General features: G+C 47.8%; 1 protein-coding gene and 1 pseudogene across 1 annotated transcript in view; both read right to left on the bottom strand.

The window, feature by feature from the left end:
* Window positions 1-790: 790 nt before the first annotated feature.
* Window positions 791-13028, bottom strand: part of LOC114510783 (patr class I histocompatibility antigen, A-126 alpha chain-like) — a 72961-nt gene continuing 60723 nt past the window's right edge. The window contains exon 7 of the mRNA XM_036013533.1: window positions 791-948. Coding sequence (XP_035869426.1) covers window positions 791-948 — 158 coding nt within the window. The remainder of the gene's footprint in view (window positions 949-13028) is intronic.
* LOC114510784 lies at window positions 1469-3638 on the bottom strand (annotated as a pseudogene).

The raw sequence follows: 13028 nt of genomic DNA, 5'->3' as shown, positions 1-13028 counted from the left end.
GCTCTCCCTTGGGGAGGAACTCTCAGAAGAACCACTAAGGACATGGGCTTCTTGGCCATGACCTTCCAGGACTCAGCATCCACAGAATGAGGACAGTGTCTGCAGTGGATTAGGGACAGTGGACCCTGGAACAGTTCCTGCGGTAAGCAGGTATTTCTAATAAAATCAGGTGTTCCTCGTTTTTGGATTGGTCAGCTCTCTGCACCCCACACAGACACCCCTGAGGACTACAAGAGGGGGTCCTGGAAGCTAGGGGCAACTCCAAGGCAACAAAACGGCAATTGGTTAGCATCAGGGGACTCAACCATCAAAGCCAGAGGTTCCAAAAGGTACATTCAGATGTGCGGGGGAAAAAACCCTTAATTGTTTGCGGAGTACAGGTGGTCACAGGAACATCACTGGGGAGCCGTGAGGTCCCCTTGTCCCATGGCACACAGTCTGTCCCTCCCGGGTTGTCTCCACACCTCATGGTAAGTTGATGAACTTAAAGTGACTAGAACAGCTTAACAAATGGGGTGAAGGTACAGCTAGAATAACCACTAGTGAAAACCATACAACTTGGCATTTTTAATCTAAATCACTTCTGTTTAGTTTATATATACAAATATATAGCCAATTTTAACACAATGTAGGCATGTTCAGATGCTGGTTGCAGAAACAGCAGTCAGGGATCCTTCAGACCCCAAGGGGAGGCAGCAATGACTGTTTCAGCAGCAGGTTCCGTAGAAAGCAGATCTGTCACACTGGGAAAGAAAGTTGTCATGAGCAAATGCAGGTCAGTCTCAGAGTGTCACATTCTCCCACAGCCCGCCTCATGCTCAGAATGTGCCACTCTGAGAATCCACAAAACCCAGTTTGTCTCAGTCCCAATCCCCCCAATTCCTGCCCTCAGGGTCTCACCCTTAGGAGCTGTGAGAGACACATCAGAGCCCTGGGCACTGTCGCTGCCTGGGGAAGACACAACAGCAGAGCCCCCCTCACAGACTCCAACTCACATTCTCCCAATGGTTCCAGATGTCAGCTTCCCAACACCCAGACTTACAGGCAGCCTGAGTGCAGCTCTTCCTGTCTCTGCCTGAGGGAAGAAAATGTTCTGTGAGAAGTCAGGGAAAGGCTGGATTCCAGGACCCTAAAAGAGCCTCACACTCCTGAAGGACAGGGAGATTTCCACAACTGTGACTGAACACCCAAGTTAGGATCATGAAATACAGGGACAGTACATGTGTGGGGACTGTACGAACTGCCCTTCTGGACACCTGTCCTCAGCAGGGACCTTCCCCTCTGACCTGTGACAGCTGGGAATCAGTCCCCATCCCTAGAACCATCAGGTGATAAATGTGTTCTTCACTTTCCCATGGGCCTCACTAAAGAGTCAGTGTTAGGAAATAGGCCCCAGATGGACAAGCACCCATGTGAGGACATGATGCACTTTAAGGAGGCAGAACACACTTCCACCTGAGCTTGACCCCTAGGGGGACAGGAAACTCAGCCCCACCCCTTGCCCACCTGAGCACTTCTTCCTCCATAGCACAGCTCCAGCAGCTGCAGCTCCAAGGAGACCAGGGGCAGCAGCAATGCCCACGATGGTATGGTGGTCTGAGGAGGGGGGTCTGCGAGGGGAAGGTGAGAGGCCAACCTCAGGCCTGAGTCCTGACCCTGCTCTGGGATACCCTGAAGAGAGGCTCTGAGCCCACATCCCTTCCTCACCCCATCTCAGGGTCAGGGGCTCAGGCAGCCCCTGGTGCTGCACATGGCACATGTATCTCTGCTCTTCTCCAGGGGGCACGGCCACAGCTGCCCACTTCTGGAAGGTCCCGTCCCCCGCAGGCCAGGTCTCTACAAGCTCCATGTCCTGGGTCAAGTCCTCCCCATCACGGTGCCAGGTCAGGGTGATGTCTGCAGGGTAGAAGCCCAGGGCCCAGCACCTCAGGGTGACCTCATGGTGAGAGATGGGGTGATGGGTCACGTGTGTCTTTGGAGGGTCTGAAGGGAGGGTAAGAAAATTCAGGAACTTTGCATGGTCATGGAACACTCCAGCAGTGCTCATGTGACCACCCTGAGAGTGGACAGGACAGTGGGGGTGGGAGAAGGGAGAGCAACACCCAGACACCAGCCTGGACAGAGGTTTCTGAGATAATCTCTTATTTCTGGAAAAGTTCCAGAAAAAAAGCTGAGAACTTAGGGTAGGAGTGTCCAGGTGTCTAAGGGGAGACACAGACTCAGGTGGAGGCTGAATGACTCAGAAAACTCTGAGTGAGGCCTCCAGAGAAGGTCTCAGCCTGAGAACCAGGGAGAGCGTCCTGGTGCACCAGGTGCTGCAGGGTGTGAGGGAACCGCTGTGGTATGTTTCAGGGAGGGGCTGGGTCCCTTATTGTCTTGTAGAGAAACCTGGGCCTTTGGGTGAGTCACAGAAGAAGGACACCTGGGGGACTCTTCCCTCTCCTGAGCAGGGCGGTGGTGGGGGGGGTGGGGGGATTCTGACACTGTCCCATTTTCCTCCTCTCCTTGCAGGAAGCCACCCCACCTACAGATCCCCTCTCGAGGAGGTCCACATCCTGGTACCTGCTCGCAGTAGGGTCTCCTTCCCCTTCTCCAGGTACAGGTGGAGCCGGTGCAGACACTCGCCCTCCAGGTAAGCCCTCTCGTCCTTCGCAGCAGGGACCCGCACCACCTCACGCCAGGTGACCTGGGCTGCTGTGTCCGCTGCCGTCTAGGAGCTCAGGTCCTGGTTCAGGGCGAGGTATTCGGTGCCATCGTAGAGGAACCGACGGTACCCGCTGAGAAAGCGCCCGTCGGACCCCACGGTGCAGCCCCTCATTTCCTAGAAGGTGTGGGACACTGACCCCGCCCCGAGATCCCCCTCGCCCCGCTGGCCCGGATCCGGTTTCCACCAGTGCGGACCCAACCCTAGCAGAGTCGGGTCCTTCAGAGAAATTCAAACCCGTCAAAGTACCCATGGGCTCCTCCCGAGTTGGGGGCCGGGCGCCTCGGGGGTAGGGCTCGGACCTGGAGACTCGGGGGACCCGGGCCCCGCTGTTATGATGCGGGTCGCGCGCGGGGCTCACCGTCCTCGCTCTGGTTGAAGCGGCCGCGCAGGTTGTTCAGTTTCCCTCCATTAATCTGTGCGTTGTGCATGCAATTGCCCGTCCGCTCTTTCCAATACCCCGGCATCTCCCGCTCCACCCACGGGTCCTTCATCCACGGCGCCCGCGGCTCCATCCTCGGGTTCGGGGCGTCGCTGTCGAACCGCTCGACCTCCGTGTCGTCCACATAGACGACGCCGAGGTACCGGGACTTCCCGCGGCCCGGTCCGGACACGGTGTTGCTGGAATATCTCAGGGTGTGGGGCCCTGGGGGCGGGGAGGACGCGCGTTCTTGGTCCGAGGTGGTTCCTGCAGGGGCCGGGGGCCCTGGAGACCGAAAAGGGGGCGGTGGTTGAGATGGGGTGCGGGGAAGGGGGAGGGGGGCGACTCCGGAGTCGGGTCTGGGGTCCGGGTCGGGAGTGCTGGAGGCGTGCTTTCCCCGGAGGCCGTTCCCTCCTGACCCCGCACTCACCCGCCCAGGTCTCGGTCAGCGCCAGAGCCCCCGAGAGCAGCAGGAGCAGCGCTCGGGGCCCCAGGATCGATACCCTGAGCATCTGCGGAGAATGGGTTCCGGTTCCTCGAGTGGGCTGATACCCGGAACCACGGTGACGCTGATTGGCTTCAGTGGAATTCTACACCCAATGGGAGTGAGAACCGGGGCAGCATCGTGAGTATCCAGGTAGAAGGACGTGAGAGAGGGAAGAGGAAAACCCCCAGGGAGAAGGGGACTCCCAGTCACAGAGTCCTCGCTCTAAATATGGCCCTGGACTGAGACCTGGGAGGCGAGTCTGGGGACACCTGACTCTGCCCGTCCCCTCCTCCTGCAGGGTGAATTCTCTGTCCCATGGTCTCCCCGAGTCCCGGCCCACGGGCTGTTTTATTCAGCGACTCTCAAACATTTTGTATCAGAACATCTATCCAGTCTCACAAATTAGGGAGGAACCTCCAAATAATTTTGTTTGTGTGTGTTACATCTACTAATATTTACCATACAAAGAATAAAACAGAAATTTTAAAAAATTATTTAGGCTAATATTAATAATCTATGACATGTTAAGAGAAATAAAGTTTTTATTAAAAATAATATTTTCCCGAATACACAAGGCAGCGAGAAGAGTGGAGCTGCTCACATTTTACATTTTTGCAAGTCTCAGTTCTTGTCTGTATCATTAGAAGTCCACTGGATTTTCATATTTGCTTCTGCATTTAAGTTTTTTTGTTGTGGTATATGAAAATATATACAGCCTCATACCAATATGTAGGAGGAACATTCTTAAAACTGTGTTAGTGTGGATATTCACCTTGGATCATACACTAAAGCCTCAAAGCGGTAGTTCTGAAAGTCTCTTTGCAAAGTGGGACCTGAAACAAATCCATTGATTATTTCCTACTGTTACATTACTTCAGTGGCTCTTGTACTTACACAGGGTTATTTGAAAGTGATGCATTGTTTCACTAAGTGATAGAGATCTCCCAGTGTTGGTGCATTTAATGACACATCATCAAAAATCACATTTGTTAACGTTACCGCAGATCCCACTGGAAATGGTTGTCAGCTCTGGGAAGCTGTCTGGCTGCCGTGGTGAGACACACGTTTGCAGGAACCCTGGTTTTCCTCTGAGAGCTTCCATTCCATCCAGACAACAGGTGCTGTCAGGTGTCAACTGCCCCTTGACTCTCCTTGAGGGACAAGCTCAGGTTCATTTGAGAGAGTGTTTGCCAGTTCACCACACCTCAGTCATCACAGGTTCTGTGTCTCTCATTCTCTTAAGTGAACTTGCTGTTCTGTGAAGAAGAGGCTGACTCAGCCCTCACAGGTCACTTCCTGGGCTCATGACGCTTGGGAATGAATGTAGCAGAAGTGTGTTTGTGCACTTTCCTGGTCATCCTAGGAGGTATTTTACATTTTATTCTCCATTTTCATGAATGACAGGAAATTAATCCATTTGTAAATGAATTCAAGATATATTTATCTTTTTAAAAAATATTTTTTATTTTTCAATTACAGTTGATCTACATTATTCTATTAGTTTCTGGTGTGTAACTCTGTGATTAGATATGTATATGTTTACAAAGTGATCCCCCCATAAATCCAGTACCCAGCTGACACCGTATGTAGTTATTACAATATTATTGACTGTATTCCCTGTGCTGCACTTTACATCCCCGTGACTATCCTGTAACCACCAATGTGTGCTTCTTAATCCCTTCTCCTTTCTCACCCAGCCTCCAAACTCCCACTCTATCTTGCAACTGTCAGTCTGTTTTCTGAATGTATGAGTTTGTTTCTGTTCTGCTTGAATACTTTGTTCTTTAGATTCTGCATGTAAGTGCAGTCACCTGGTATTTGTCCTTCTCTGTCTGATGTATTTCACTCAGCACCATACCCTCCACCATGTTGTTGCCAATGGAGAGATTTCATTCGTTGTGTGTGTGGCTGAGGCAGGTTTTGTTGTGCATGTGCACCACTTCTTTATCTCACCATCTGTGGATGGACACTTAGGCTGCTTCCCTATCTGGCTTTCGTAAATAATGTTGCAGTGAACATATGAATGTGTCTTGTCTCTTTTATGTAGTGTTTTGGGTTTCTTCAGATAAGTACCCAGAAGTGCAGTGGCTGGGTCCTTCTTTCTATCTTGTCATATAGGCTCTGTTCTAAAGTCTTTTTTTGTTTAGGATAAGTATTTTTACCACAGCTCTTTTTGTTTATTTGTTTCCATTTTCATGAAATGTCTTTTTCATCTCTTTACATTTAGTCAGTGTGTCTTTGGATCTGAACTGAGTTTCTTGTAGACAGCATGTGTGAGGGTCTTGTTCTCTCATCTATTCAGCTACCACATGTCTTTCAATTGGAGCAATGAATTCATTTTCATTTAAAGTAGTTTTTGATAGATAAGCTTTTATTACCCTTTTAGTTTTCATATTATTTCTTTTATCTTACCCTTTAATATTTCCTGTAATACCAGTTTGGTGGTGATAAACTCCTTTAGCTTTTTCTTGTATGGGAAGCTTTTTGTCTGAATTTTGATTCTAAATTATAGTTTTGCTGGGTGGAGTAATCTTGGCGTGGATCCTTGGTTTTCATCACTTTGAATATTACTTGCCAAAAGAAATTTAAAAAATGAGACTTGCCAATCTCCTTTGGCCTGAAGAGTTCATCTTGAGAAATCAGCTGACAGTCTTATGGGAGATCTCTTGTGAGTAACTAATTGCTTTTATCTCGATGCTTTTAAAATGCTCTTTTTTCTTTAATCTCTGGCATTTTAATTATGATGTGTGTTGTGTGTGGGCTTTTTTGGGTTCATCAGGTTTGGACTCTGCACTTTCTGGACTCTTATATCTACTACTTGCACCAGGTTAGGGACATTTTCCATAATTGTTTTTAAAAAATAGGGTTTCAATTCCTTGCTCTCTCTTTTCTCTTTCTGGCATCCCCAAGATGCAAATGTTGGTACACTAGAAGTTGTCCCTGATGTTCCTTATACTATCCTCATTTTTTAGGACTCCTTTCCCTCCCTGCTGTTCTGATGGGTTGTTTTCTGCTTTTTTATCTTCCCAATCTCTGATCTGATCCTGTGCTTCGTGTACTCCACTGTTGATTCCCTGTAATGTATCTTTATTTCAGTTATTGTGTCCTTCATTTATGACTGTTTTCTTTGTTTTATTTCTCCATTTTTATGTTTCTTATACCTTTGTTGACATTCACACTAAGTTCTTCTACTTGTCTCCTTAGCTCATTGAGCATTTTTATAATGTTTTGAACTCTGCATCTATTAGATTGCTTGTCTACATTTTGTTTACTTCTTTTTCTGAAGTCTTGTTCTGTCCTTTCACTTTGGTGTCTCCTCATTTTGGCAGTCTTCCTGTGATTGTTTCTATGTGTTAGGTAGAGCTGCTGTCTCCTGTCCTGGTAGAGTGTCCCTGTGTTGTGGGTGTCATGTAGGGCCCAGTGGTGCGGTTTCCCTGACGTCCCAACCTGGGCACTCCTGTGTGCCCCCTTGTGGGCCCTGTGCACTTTGCTGTTGTAGTTGAGTCAGGATCGCTGTTGGCAATGGGAAGGGATTTATCCCTAGGCTGATCAGCTCTGAGGACTGGCTGCAGCCACTGTGGAGGCTCTGGTGCCTGCTGAGTCTGCCCCATGAGTGTGTTGCTGTGGAGGTGGTGGGGTGGTGTTTTGTTGTGATCAGAAGCTATCTACAGGAGTGCTGGCTGTGGGGTCTCTTGGGAGGTGCAGGCCAATTTCAGCCACCACATGTGTCCTATGCAGAACCACCTGGCATGAGCTATAAATCAATCTGTACATGGCCACTTCTTGTGCTGGGCTTGGAGGCACCTGGGAGAGGCCAAGCTGCAAAGCAAGGCCAACTTCCCCTAGTCCTGGGCCTGGGGCCACTTAGCAGTAGAAATGGAGTGTGCCTCAGCCAGATGAGGTTTATTTCAGATATTTTAGGAAAGTCCACGGCTTCAGCCAAGAGAGGCTGTTTGCATGGAAAGTCACTGGAAAGGGCTTGAGTGAGCCTGAAAGGTGGGTGAGGCAGGGTTTCAGGGAATCACCAGGGCAGAGTGGACAGTGTGAGCCAGGGGGATGGACACTCAGACACAGTGCACACCTGGCAGCTCTGGGGGGGGAGGGCTCATAAAAGGAACAATGGCCTCTGTCAGCCCTTCTGTCTGAGAGAAAGCAGCCCCCCTCCCAGCTCTTGCCCTGATGCCAGACAACTCAATTTCTCTCTATATGTTCCTCATGCCTTTTGAGTTGCTGTCCCAGGGCTGGAGCTCAGAGGAGTGTGTCTGAGTAAGTCCATGCACTGGCCCTTTAAAAGGAATGCCCGGGACTGCAGAAGCCCTTTGCATCACTAGCCTCAGTCCCTGCTAGTTTTTGCAACCCAAATTGTGGGGAGACCTGTCTTCCTGGTGTTGGAAGCATTGTCTGGGGGTCTTAGTGTCAGGCTGAGACAGCTCCCTCCTAGGGCAGAACCCTCACAGCTGACATATCTCTCCAAATTTTTATCTACCACACATGGTTGTGGGACCAGTCTGCTCAGCATCTCCACCGCTCCTACCAGTCTCAGCGGGGCTTCTTTAATTTTGTAGTTGTAGGATGATTGTTCAGCTAGATTTTAGGCAGTTCTGAATGATGGGTGTTTGTGATGTAGTTGTAATTTTGATGAGGTAGTGGTGCAAAGACATTACTAAATTTACCTACACAAACATCTTGACTGGAAGCAAAGATATTTTTTAAATGTTGATTTAAATTTGCTGATTTACTAACAATAATATTTTTCGATCCTTTAAACATGTTGTTAAAGTGACACTGGTTTGTTTTCTAGTCTGTGAGGGGTGGTGGTGAGGAATGCCTGCTGTTCCAGTTGGGTGTCCCAGCCTCCACTCTTGCTGAGTTTACCTCAGTGCAAATTTGGGCAAAGTGAAAAGGCAAAGGATGTCCTTAACCTATGAGAATAGTTTTGACCTCATAGATCCCATGAAAGGCTCTTAGAAACTTCAAGGGTTCCACAGAGCACACTTTGAGAATGGTTGTTCTGGATAAACTGGGGGGAGTCTCCCCACTGGCCCCATGTCTTGCACCCTCCTCACTTCCTAGAATCCCTCTCCCTGAGGTGGGATCCCTGCCTCCCCACACCCGGCTGAAAGCATTGCCCCTGGATTCTTCTAGAAGAAAGCTCACCCCCTAGAAATGAGATTTCAGACAAGACTGTCCTTGGTCTTGGAAGGGAGGTGTGGGGGACAGATGTTTCTTCTTTGGAACTGAGAACAGAGTGTGCTGAAGGCACTAACCCCACAGGTAACCTAGTTGTGTTTGTTATACACCATCTTAATATGAATTCACAATCCAGACAGAAATCTGGTGTCATCTGTCAGAGAGATGATGTTGTCCCTTTCATTTTTCATGGGTCTAGTGCTCTAACTGGAGGCCTAGACATCATGAAGAGCATTTCTGTGCCACAGAATGTTCTGGAACAAGGGGTTGTTCTGTGTCTGCACATCCAACATGGCAGCCACTGGCTGCAGTTGGTTGTTGAGAACATGAAGTGCAGCCTGTGTGTGGAGCAGTTGAACTTTTACTTTAATTTCTTTTAATTTAAAAGCCATAATCATCTGTAGCTGCCACATGAAACAGTGCTTTTCTGGAATATTTTAGTTTGCAGTATATGCCTACCCCTCAAAGACACTGTGTGACTCATAGATTGATGTACATTAACAATATCTTCATATGGAATGATGGGTCTTCCTTTGTCTGTGAGGGTCTTAGATGCACCCTCAGAATAGAGCTTGTCCAAGAAAGTTTACTTCTTATGTAGTTAACAATTAGAGTGTGCAGACATTAACCAAAATGTGATATAACTCCCTAATGTTGTAAATGATCAAAACGCTCCTTGCTGGAGTTAGTCCTTGTGCACATCACTTTGGGACCCTTGGTGTTGTTGGTGTTATGCTGGTGAGCATAAGCAGGCACATAAATCTTTATTTCAAGAGAAAATATTTGTTGAACACAACATATATCAAATACATGCAGGCCTCCTCCACACTCATAAAATTATAAGGCAGAAGACGTAAACACTGGAATTCCACCTCGGAATTCCTTACATGTTACTCCTCCCAATATTTCCTCCAGAATTCAAACAATTCTGTTTCCCTTCACCCTTGGCCCTCTCCCCTCTAGATGAAAATATATCTAGAATTTTTACAATTGTGCAATGAAAGTTTTTCTAAGCAAGACCAAAAGATGAAAAACCATAAAGGAAAACATAAAACTTTTCTATGTCAACCACATGCTCTGGAGATACACACTCATGCCCACAACCAAACTCAAAGACACATAAAAATGTTCACAGGAAAAGTAATGGGTGCCAATGTTGTTCCGCTAAAGACCCCGAGGAGCACCGGGGGCATCGCTCCTGTGAGGGGGAGCGCACCCCTGGGGGCGTGGGCAGCTGAGAGGGACGGGGTGAGACAGAGTGTGCCCAAGACATTGGATCTGGATGGCGATCTCAGGAGGGTCTGTGGGCGCAGGGGCCCCTCTAGATTGGCATTGCCAGGACGTGGGGGCAAGTCTGTGACTGGGCATCTCAGGAAATACCTCCGGACGCCACAGACTGGAGCGAGGGTGAGGGGTGATAGGAAAGACGCTGCCTTCCCTTCTGTTAGCCAGCCTGGGAGCTGCTTGTTAGTGTGTGAGCCACACCATGCCTCCTTTCTGTCTGTGCTGAGACAACACTCAGTGTGGTGTGGGTTTGTCTCATGTCCCCGTGGTCTTGGGATGCTCCTGTCTGATGCTGATGTTCTGTGAGAGCACGAATGTCCAACCAGAGAGTAACCCGGCCCAGCAGTGAGCGTGCCAGGCCAGCTCCGGGCAACACTGGGCCTCCCGGTATAAGCTCCAGACCCTTTCTCATGTTGGGGCTGCTTTTCCTTCCTTCTTAAATTGAATATATATAAATATTTACAACTCAGTCAAGTATAAAGAATATTAAGAAACAGTTTGCAAAAGAAGAAATGCCAGTGTTAATTATATTTGTAATAAATACTTGTAAACAAAAATAAGAATGTAGAATAAGGAAAATAGGAATTAAAATTTTAAAATCTATCAGTTCAGCAAAGATGAAAGAAAATGAAGAGTATATCAGCCTGAGGGTGGGGAACACATTCTGTAGACGTTGAAGGGATTGAAAAATGGGACCAAACTCCTGAAAGATGCTTTTGTAAAAGGTCTCAGGAATTCAAATGTGCTTACATTTTGACACAGAAATTCCTCTCTTAGGAATGTATCCTAAGAAGATAATCACAGGTGTGTGTATATATGGATGTTTCTTCTATTCTGGTTTTATAAATGCAAAAGGACTGGATGCACCTAAATGCTCTAATCACTGGAATGATGGTAACGATGGACAGAGCATTGCTTAATGTGTCTCAGGCAGTGACACCCTGGGATCTACATTAGAGGGTCAAGTGTAACCTTCAGAGCAAACTCATGAGGTAATCGATATGGGATCCTTGTGGGGGACAGGAGACTCAGAGATGATAGGGGGTGGTGGGGCTGCAGTGAACACAGGGTGTTTTCTCTGGGGGCCTCGATGACTCGCTTTCACTGGGTCCCTTGGCAGCTGTTGTCCCCAGAAGGACCCAGGCCTGAGTGTTTCTGCCTCAGGCCTCTCTGTGCTGAGTGGTGTGTGGGGTGTGTGGGGTGTGTGGGTGCTTGATTTCTTAGGATAAGATTCCACAGCCCGAGTCAGGGGATATTGAAAGTATGTTTATTAAAGCTGGGGACAGTGACACTAAGGAAGGACTTAGGGTAGAAGAAGTAACTGAAGAGAGCCTAGGTGGGGCTGCTGTGGTTCCTAGGAATGTTACAGGAAAGGAGTGAGTCAAGGTCAGGCTGCAGTCAGCTCACTGGAAAGTAAAACTCCCAGAGACAGAAGTGAGCTGAGGTGGGGTTGCTGTCAGCTCACTGGAGAGTCAGAGTAAAAGGGGGCCTTGGTGGCAGGATGGGGAAAAAAGCCCAAAATAAGCTGCTGCAGCCCACTGCTCCCCTGGTTGAAAATCTCAGGTGGACCCTTAGAGCTCAGAAGGAGAGAAAGCAGTTCATGTCTGAAACCAGGCTGTGGGTGCGCACTAGAGGGAGCTGCCCCAGGTCTCTGTCTGGAGGGTTTCTATCTCTTGTCTCTGTGTGAAAATCTAAGGGGAGGGTGTCAGCAGAACATTCACCAGGTTTCCAGGGGTGTTTTTAATATGCTGATGCATCAACATGAGGACAAGGGGGGTCTGGGATTATTCTTTGGTCAGCTCCACTGTTTTACTTCTATCTTAGGTCTGTCTGGCTCTAATGTTTTCTCTATTTGTCCTCCTAACTTCCTCTTTCCTAGGGCTCATTTGGCACAAATGGACTCAACTGGGTCTCTGTTGTATATTTCCCCCCATTTCGGGTGACTTAACCTACCTATTCTCTGGTGAGGGATGAGAGGTACAAACCTTTTGTTCTGCAGTGTTCTTGGTTAGGGGAGATGAGGTCTTGCAATTCACCAGTTGGCTGTAAGTTCTTCAGACTGTTTGACCTTCCTTAATTTTCTTGCTTCCATTACCTCATTCCTGTTGCTCAGGCATTTTCCCTACTTCTTACTACCCTGACTCTCTGTGACTCTGCACTCCATGCAAATGAACTGCTGCAATGTTCCAGAATGTTCTGTGATAGGAGGCTGCTCGGCTCAGAGCTCTGGAGGACATCAAGGGGCTGTGTACCTTAGCCATCCAGACAATAGTCAAGTTCATCACCCAGCATGGGTTTCAAGGCCCCCACTGTGTCAGGATTAGTTAGAGTCTGGAGACAGAATGCACAGCCAGAGTAGGACCCTGGCTCTGTGACTCTGACACTGTCGCGGGGGAGATGTGACATTAGCAGAAATGACACAGAGAAGTGTAATCATGATCCAATGCTCTGAGGGAAAGTTTCCTGATATCATGGAAGCAGATAACCAGGAGACCTACGGGTCCCATTCCTGTGGTCTTAGTATTAACTGAAAGATGTAAAAGATAATGGCATCTGAAACAGAACCATTATACCCAATCATAGAACAGGAAAGATCACTTGGAAATCAAAAATATCATCATAGAAATGAATAATTCAATAGGTGAACTGGAAGATTCAAGGTATACTCCTACTGAGTGGTATAAATGAAAATGTGTGGGCAAGCTGGAGAAAAGACCTATTAGTCTGTTTGTCAAGAGATTTCAACACATTAATAATAACAGTAAAAATAGTATGGGAAAATGAAAATTAAACATGCTGAGTAGGAAATGATTTTAGAATTTTCCAAGAATATTTCTTGAAGTGTATAGATAACAATTTACATTTTGAGTGGTCTAATTATATTCTCACTACAGCAGATAAAAACAGACCCACACCCAGACACATCATGATGGAATTGCAGA

This window comes from Phyllostomus discolor, chromosome 12, assembly GCF_004126475.2.
Source record: "Phyllostomus discolor isolate MPI-MPIP mPhyDis1 chromosome 12, mPhyDis1.pri.v3, whole genome shotgun sequence".
Classification (NCBI taxonomy): domain Eukaryota; kingdom Metazoa; phylum Chordata; class Mammalia; order Chiroptera; family Phyllostomidae; genus Phyllostomus; species Phyllostomus discolor.
This window is presented reverse-complemented; position numbering and strand designations above follow the sequence as displayed.